The 9119-nt window shown below is 43.6% G+C and overlaps 1 protein-coding gene across 1 annotated transcript in view; it reads right to left on the reverse strand.

Moving 5' to 3' along the window:
• Window positions 1-9119, reverse strand: part of STARD13 (StAR-related lipid transfer (START) domain containing 13) — a 36256-nt gene that overhangs the window by 19769 nt on the left and 7368 nt on the right. The window contains exons 3-4 of the mRNA XM_008947618.1: window positions 6456-6519; window positions 42-1420 (exon numbers count right to left, since the gene is read on the reverse strand). Coding sequence (XP_008945866.1) covers window positions 42-1420; window positions 6456-6488 — 1412 coding nt within the window. The 5' untranslated portion in view covers window positions 6489-6519. The remainder of the gene's footprint in view (window positions 1-41; window positions 1421-6455; window positions 6520-9119) is intronic.

Raw genomic sequence — 9119 nt, forward strand, 5'->3', positions numbered from 1 at the left:
TTCACAGTCTATGGATGCATATACAAAATTCTGCTACCTACCTGCTTGGCCTTGTGAGCGATGCTCCCACCCCAGAGTCTCTCCTGTCCCTAACACCAGTGGCTTCGGATTCATTCAGGGATGTTCCATCTCTGTCCATGTCACTCGGTGTGGTCCGGCCATCAGAGACAGAATTTCCTTCAAAATCAAGAGTGATCTGTGTGGGCGACTGGAAAGGCAACGATGGAGGTTCCCTGACTGATACATCATCAACTGGCAGAGCCGGCAACACATTCTTTGACCATCCATCTACTACCTCCTGGAGTCCATTGACATGTTGCAAAATGTCATCTAAATGAGGAAAAAGGACATCTTTCTCTAAGTCCAGGAGGTCCCCAGTACTAGCATACAAGTGGGAACCAGGCACATTGTCATAAATACTGATTCTGCTCTCTTTAGGACAGCAAGCCATCAGTCCAGACTCCTTTGGAGTAGAGCAGTTCTGCTTTCCCAAAGAAATGCTGCCTGTCCTCCAGTTTACACTGCTACTGTTGTCTGTAGGTGAAAGGCTTTCAATAGAAAGTGCCTTTGGGAAGGTCCCTGGCTTGTGGTCCTTGGGAATATGCACAACCAAGTCCTCTTGGGAATGGAATTCGTTTTTGCGGTTTTGGTCCGCCACTTGCCGTGAGGCTGTTCCTGCCAGAACATCCAGGTCCTCCAGGTACATCCCACCTCTCTTGTTTGCTTCATGGCATTTGCGTTCCTTCAAACACGGTGTGCTCACCCCACTGCTACTGTTTTCGGACTGGCTGCTGTCACTGCTGGATTTGGCAGAAAAGGAAAGTCCTCTTTTGACCGAATCTTGTCCTAAGTTTTGGAGATCACCATTGACTATCTGTACACAATGCATGTCTTTCAAGGACTTCGGCTCATACTGGAGAACAGGTCCACTTATCTCTAAAGGACCTGTTCTTCCTGAGCCTTTTAGCTTTCCATGCACACTTTTTGCTTTTAGTGTCTCCATACGTTTTAGAAAAGTTTTTCCTTTGGTTCGTGTTGGTTTCTCATTCTTCAGGCTGTCCTTGGGCGGCAGGGTGGTGCTTATCACAGTGGAGTCTTGCAGCAGTGTGCTTTCTACCTCATGCTGGCCAGAGCAGTCACAGGTCTCCCTGGCAGCACTGCTGAAGCCAGACTGACTCCTGTTGTCACTTCCCCCACTGCTCTCGCTGTGGATAGATGAGACCTCGGGTTCACTGAGATCTGTGAGGACGCTCTCGCTGCTTGTTGTATTTTTCATTTTAATGTCCCCAGAAGATCCATGTCTGTCCGATCGGTGAAGCAAAGCATCAATGTCGTCCACCCGAGACCATCGTCTGCTGGTTCTTTGGAAAGTCCATTTATTGCTGATAGCACAGAGGTCTTCTTCATCTGAATCTTCACTCTGGAAAACAGCAAGTGGCATATGTTCAAAGCAGGTGCTTTTACTCGTCATTTGGATTAATGTGATTGTGCTGCTCCATGTGAGCAACAGGTGGTAAAGTCTCCTTCAGTCTAGTAGTATGAAAGACTGGTCATTAGTCCTTTCCCAACAGCCTCTTTCATTTAATTGTAAAGACTACAGCAAGCACCTCAACAAGCTGAGCACCCCATCTACGTGCCTTTTGAACACCTCCAGGGATGGTGACTCCCCCACCTCCCTGGGCAGCCTGTTCCAATGCTTGACAACCCTTTTGGTGAAGAAGTTTTTCCTAATATCCAAGCTAAACTTCCCGTGGTGTAACTTGAGGCCATTTCCTCTTCTCCTATTGCTTGTTACTTGGGAGAACAGACTGACCCCTGCCTCACTACAACCTCCTTTCAGGTAGTTGTAGAGGATGATGAGGTCTCTCCTGAGCCTCCTTTCCTGTTTGCTTGGGGTGGATCTGAGCACAGGCAAAGCAAGGCAGCAAAGGCAGCTGAAGGAATGGAGAGGAGGAACAGCCAGGCTCAGTCTTGGAAGGGGCAGCATCTACAGTTGAGGGGAGTCTCCTACAGTGGCAACCACTATTTTCATTGCTTTTGCCATCCAATCTTGATGATCCCCAGCCTGCCCCACTGTTTCTGGCTTCCCCAGACCTCTCCCAAGGAAGCAGGAGCCCCACAGCCCTCTCTGGTCTCATCCCTTAGCCTGGGGCACACACAGTTGTGCTTATGTTCAAGCAGCTCCAGGAGCTACTCTGCAATGCAGACAACACACGCCTTAAAAAGATTTCGGATATAAAAGCTCTCCCTATGACATTTTGCTCATCTGTTTGCTCAAATAAAAAAAGATACATCTTCAGCATGAGGTGTGGAGTCAGTGTGGAACTCACTGTTCTCTAAGGATGCGAAGCCCAGAGCTGCTAATGAGTATCCTTCCCCTGACTTTGAACCAGGTTTATACTGCATTATCCTTGTACGTTTGTTTTAAAGCAGAACAAACTAACTTCACCTATATGACATCCAAACAGCTCTTCACATTCTTGGAAGCAGTATGAAGGCAGTAAAATATGACAGGCTGTCAGACTAAAATGAGGTGCTAAACCAGAAAGACTATTTTGGGACTGGAAAATTTCTCATTTAAAAAGTCTATTATTAGAAGTATTTTTCTATGAAGTTTTGATGGTAAGGTTATCTCCCATCTCTGACTAGATCTCTGCTGGCCTGTCTAATTGAAAAATGTAAACCAAATTTTACAAGAATGCCCAAAACCTTAAATAATGCAAAACTTCAAAAGATAAAATTGGGATCAGTCGCATGCCAGGTCTCACTAATGCCATTAGCTCTTGCCAGTTTATCACTTCAAGTCGGTCAGATGTTTTAGATCATGTCCAAACCATAAAACAAAATATAGCTACAAAATTCTGGGTTTAGTCATTCCTCTTCTATCTGTTAACGCTGAGGTGTGCAGTGCTCCTGCAGCTGGTGTTAGTTCACAGGAATGAACAGAGATTAGTTCTGCGGCTGGCTAGAGAGAAAAATTAAGCAGCTAGTGAAGCATTAGGAAAGGGGCTAGAAAAGGCTAATACTGCTTTGCCCATTTTGTCTACAGGGAATAAATGGCTTATCAGACAGTTCTACCTTCACTTTAGCTTCACAGTTTGGTGTAGGCAGATACAGAGCGAAGGACTGCACAGGTTCAGGCACTCAAAAATCCATCTGTTGTGGTCTTAGTAGTGCCACAAAGTGGACAATTTAAAAAACCACAAGGCCACGTACTTTAAAATATTTAGTAGCAGTAATTGTATCTACAAAGCATGCCACTGCTGAAGATGACACCAGCCAATTGGATAAAAATACATTTTCTTTAATTTGTTGTATAAGCCAATATGCCAAAGGGACCTCAGAGAAGACTCCTGGCTGACACAAATCCCTGCAGCTGCACTGACATTACTGTATGAACTGACAGGGTTTAGCCCCTCTGTTCTACGAGCTGGAATCGATTAAACTAGCCAAGTGGTAGTGACATTGTGACAAACACCAAGAGGAGAGCACAGAGTAGGGGACAGAAATAAACACAATTTCAGTGCTGAATATACTTCAAATCATTTTTAGAGGAAAATAAGTTTTGAGATTTTTTTTTTTAGAAAGTATTGATGAATAAAAATGGATACTGGCAGTAAACAAGTTTTGCCTCTAACCACAACAAAGACAGGATTAAATTCTGCTCAAGAACAATTTAGAAAATACAGAGGGTTTAAAGTGTTGAAATTTGCAGCTCAATTAAAAAAAAAAAAAGGTAGTTTTTTTTGAATTGGTAACTAAACATTTTTGTGCTTCATCAGAAGCAAAATCAGGCGGATGAAATATCTGGATACTGAAATGCTGCCATGGTGACTCACTCCAAATGTGGCTGCACTGTGAGTCCTGTGACATAATGTGCTTTTCTTTTGATGGAATCAGTAGAAATTCTGGAATCCACGAACATCCTGAATGACCCACTGTTCTTGTTAGATATCACAGTGCCCTGACAAATGAGACTGCCCCAAAAAAATGCAGAGAGCTCTTTGCCAATGTGTCAGCAGCTATGGGGACACTGGATGAAGAGCAGGTCTGAAAGCAATGATTCATCTTACACAGGCAGAGCGAACATCTTGGAGCAGTGACTGTACACTTCTACTGACCTGGGGTGAAATCAAGTGCACAGTTTTGGAGCATATTCAAAAGTCCATTTCATACCATTATGTTTGGGAAGACGAGAAGGGGCAAGTTTCTTGAGGACTGACTGATAACATTTGCCAAAGAGAAAGAGGTTTTGATTCACAGATTTGTCACAGCTGATTTAAAATAGTACAGCTTTTTGACTGAGGCTGTACTTCCCTGAGATACAGAGCGATGCTAACAAAAGGCAAAAAGTGGGTTTATTTGTGGTGGAATTCTGCCACATTTTTCCAGCTGGGGGCAGGAATTCTCATAAATCGACAGCTGCAGAAGGCAGTTAATCCAAAGGCTAATCTCTGTCTGTCCAAATCGCTTGCGGACATATTTGCAACAGATAGATGAGGATTTCTGTATGCATCTGGCTGAAGCCAAGGGGAAAGGAGCAGCCCAGAGCCTGGCTGCTGGGGTGGCAGAGCAGGCGGTGGGGAGCGCTCACGCCGTGCTGGGTTTCACCGTAACCTTGCCTGGCAGCTTGCTTAGCCATATTTTGATGAATCACTCAAGCAGCTGCACCAGTCCTGTGCAAACCTGTCATGCTGAACCCCCAAAGCAAGCTGATTTTGCATTTGGTTGTTCAGATCATCATAAAGACTATTAGGAAAGGCAGTATCTACACCAAAAAAAGTGTCCTTGGTTCAATGTTCAATTCCAGACCCAATTTACAGCTTTCACACTTGCATTTACATTTCCTTCTGTCATTAGGTCTCTCCTCCACCTTTTCTACCCCACATTCTCTTCTGCTTTCAGCTGCTCTGTATCTGTTGTCCCAAATCTCCCTCATTCCCTCTTTCTCTACATTCTGTGTTCTGCTTCTTCCTGGTCTCATGCAGGAGGCCTCTTGGACCCAACTAGCTTCTGTCCCCCTGAAAGCGTACCAAGAAGGGCAGTCTGACCTCCATAGAAGTTGCATCAAAAATTAATAAAAAACAAAGATAACAAGAAAATGTTCCTTTTTTTTATCCAATATAATAAGACACTTAAAGAAGAAGGCAAGCAAGCAAGCATACAAACCTCACACCAAACCCAAAATACTTGTTGAAGAGGAGGACAGGAACCGAACAAAATTTCCAGAGGAAAATCAATGTTTACCTCTGTCTTGTTTTATGTAATTCTGTCTCTTGTGCAGCTCCAGTGCTTGAACACAAGTACATGAACTCACGGACACAAACTGGGCACTGCTTCAAGCAGGTCAATGACACAGTCAATTTGAGTTAGCTTTTGCTGAAGGACCTCTTCCTACAGTGCCTGCCTCCCCAAATCATGAAGTATTTGCGTTTTTACCAGGAGTTCCCTCTCTCATGTATGATGTGGTATTTGGTGTGGAAAGAAAGTGTTGGCAGTTATCAAAGACAAGAAAAATCCATCAGGTCTGAAGCAGTGAAGAGGCCTCTGCGGCTCCAGTGAAGGGACAAAATGCAAGCTAAGACACTGCACACACAGAGGAACAAATGGGCATGTGCCCAAGGCAGAATATTTGGACATGAAAACCATTCTCTCAAACAGTGAATAAAGTATAAATAGACTGAATCTGCAAGGACACCAAAAATGCAACTCACAGAAGCAGTTTTTAAAAAGCACTAGACAAACACTCTAAGGAAGGAAAAGCAGACATCAAGATGTCTCAGAGTCGACAGCTACCACTGTGCACTGTTGAAGGGCTTGAGGGCATTTGTGACCAGAAAACCCAACGTTCAACAGTTAACGTTGCCACGTTACAAAACTCTCAAAATCAATAGGCAGTTGCTGCAGTCCTCACTGAAACCCTTTAAGCTCAAATAATTCCCATGTTACGCAGGAGCTTGCAAGGATGACAGAGTTTCTTTTCATATTCTTAACTGGGAATAAGTCAGTACAAGAAATAAAGAAGAGCTATTGTTTCGATCCGAGCAGCTTCCATTTCTTCCGAGCAGGATTTTCCATTGTGTACTCACATGGCATTGGCAAACAAGCCAGCCCAACGAAACCACGCTGTCTTTCCACCCTGACTTGAACTGCATGCACGGACAGTTTTAAGTACTGTGGGTGCCCCTTTCACACATGGAGTGTTGTTCCTGCTGTGTTAGTCACAGTTTTTTTTCTGTTTTAGTGATAATTTCAAATTTGGTGATTTACACTATCGTTTGTCCAGGTAATGCTGACTTGCATGTTCAAAGTAAAATACACTTAACATACTTTTAAGAGCGTTACTGACTAAAAGACTAAACAGGGAAGGTCTTATCATAAAAGCCAGGGGAAAAAAAATAAATTTTAAAAAAATCTTATCATAAAAGCCAGCACATTTCCTGAAGTTTCCTTACCTTTTTTCTTTGGAAGTTCACATCGAGTTTCATTGAGGCGCACTTGTTCAGTGTGTTCAGTCGTCTACAGGGCAAAACAAATTCAACAGATTAGCAGCCTCTGATTAAAGGGCATGACTTTTCATAAGTTCAAAAGCTTTTCTCTTATCTGCCTGTAGGGTGTCAACTGCATACAACGGGCTTCAGAAATGATACTGGTCATATTATTCCAGGCTATAAGACTTCTGAGTTAAAAGAGAATCTTAGCTCTATGTTACTTGATAGCCAGGTTTTATACATGTTTTTTTAATTCATAGGCATTTAAGTACTTAACAGATACAGGTATATACAAACACCTCTGGTGACTGCGGAAATGACAAGAAGGAGGTAAGTTGCCTTCTGCAGGACCATAACAGAATTTGTCTAAAATGGGGATTTCAAAGCACTGGTGAAAGACAAAAGAGAAAAGATGCAGTTCCTCACTTTAGGCAGTTAGCACCTCCTTAAAAAATTGACATAAAGAAGAACTTTTAGCAGTTAGTTAAATGTGTCTCCACAGTTCCTTTCCCATACCTGTGGATCTTACAGACAGGTTAAAGCACCCAACATGTAACCAATCTAACAAATTTAAATAAATATTTTTATTTTTGACCATGTTTATAATGATGCCACCAGGCATGCTGTAAGGCTTCTGCTCCTTAAATCCAAGGCTATCCCATGATGACAGTGGGTTGAAATGATAGTCTGATAAAGATGGGACGTGAGAGTGTGTGCCCACATGCACAGACAGTCAGAGGACAAGAAAACATGCTCTTGAAACAGAGAATCTACCACGCTGATCATAATTGATTAGTTTTTATTTACACTTAAAGGTCTCGATTCATGAAAATATTGATCTTCTATAAGCAGGCTCAGAGTTAAGTATGGTTGACTTTGAACATTTTTCAGCTAAAGGGCTGAATTTCAAAACAGAGGCAGAGTGAGAGAGCCATGTGTGCACAACAGTCTTCTGGAGGCTGCCTGCACCTCCTGCATCTTTGCAGGAAGAGCAAGAAGCCCCCTGTGGCTTCTGGGGCTGAGGACGAGGCTGCAAATCTCCAGAACAGGTAACATTTAAAATGTACGTGATGAGTTACAAGGACACATGAAAAAATGTATGACATCAATAATATAATCTCTCACATAGCACAAGATCATGAACATATTCCTCCCCAGAACTTCTCATATTAAAAATCCTTTCAAACTGCCACCGCTACTAAAGAATCAGCTCAGCAAATGTGGATCTTTCTTTAAAAAAATTCCCTCATAAAATATCACCTGCTCATTTTTAGATAAAATACTCTGCCCTAGCTGGATCCAATAAACCTGTTACGCCGTACCCGACCAGGCCTGTGCTTACCATATTAATGTGAGGATAATGCATGCACGAGCACACCCTGCACGCATGACAGTTATGTTCTTGAAATAAATTTCAGGCTTTGTGGCTCTGCAGCTGTATCTTCAGCCTTCTGCCCACAAATCCTCCTCTGGGATTACATTTATTATTGCAAAGCTCATCTTTTGCCCAGATACAGCATTTCTCAACCCAAAGTTGCATTTTCTTGGGGCCCTGGGGCCGACTAATGTTCAGTGCTTCTTTTGAGTGCAAAATATTTAAATTTGCATAACAATATCAGTTCCAAACATACAAAGGCACAGACACATTTTGAAAGGGCTCCAGCCCAACTTTAATCACAGAATCATAGAATACAACGTTTGAAAGGACCTCAAGGATCATCTGGGACAACCTTTCTTGGGAAAAGCACAGTCTAGATAAGATTCTAACCTTCCATTCTTGGAGACAGCTCCCTCCGAGAGGTGAACCAGAGGCTCAGGTCAGAGTCCCTGCACCTCTGCCTTAGCTGACCCCTGCTGAAGTGACAGGCTTGCAGCCACATTTCCACACTGACATGCTGCCGTGTGCCACCTGAGTGCCTGCAGCAGCATATCTGAATCAAACTGCCACCATGTCCTCACACTGGTACATGGTGAGCAGCCAGACAAGGGACAGGGAAGTGCTCTTTGTTTCCTTGACCTAAATGTGTCCTGCAAGGCTGACTGGGAGATAAGACATCAGCTAAATTCATGCCCAGAGGCTCAGAAATCCTGAGAAACCACGACCTCCTTTCAAGCTTCTTATCAATTCTGAGAACCAAGCCACTGATAACACCTCACTCCTGTGCACAAGGGCAGGCACTGAGAAACTCCTGAGAAAGATGGCTGTCCACAACAGCCCCTGGCAGGTCACCTCTGCAACTGCCTCCCAAACAGTTCATAGAAAAAACTCTGTACTTACTGCCTGTTTGCAGCTGCTAAGGAGAAGATATAGAAGAAAACATTTTAAATACAGGGACCAGTGCTCCTTCCATTCACTATGGTGTCGCTTGCCTTCTAAAATCTAAGGAGCAAGCCCCACACTTCAAGAGTGGGAAGCTGAGGAAGCAGCAGCCCTTGACATACCCTCCACACTCCTTGCACCCAGATGTCTCTGTACATGTCCAGCCAACAGCAGAAAGTGTCATGGCATTTCTATTAAGAAGGGCTCTTCAGCATGGAGAGGTGCAGAAAGCCCAGGATCAAATCAGCAAGACTGTCCAAAGTCATTGCTTTCCCACCAATGGCATCCAGGAGTGAGATCCTTTCAGC

The sequence above is a fragment of the Merops nubicus genome, unplaced genomic scaffold (assembly GCF_000691845.1).
Source record: "Merops nubicus isolate BGI_N331 unplaced genomic scaffold, ASM69184v1 scaffold6939, whole genome shotgun sequence".
In the NCBI taxonomy this organism is placed as follows: domain Eukaryota; kingdom Metazoa; phylum Chordata; class Aves; order Coraciiformes; family Meropidae; genus Merops; species Merops nubicus.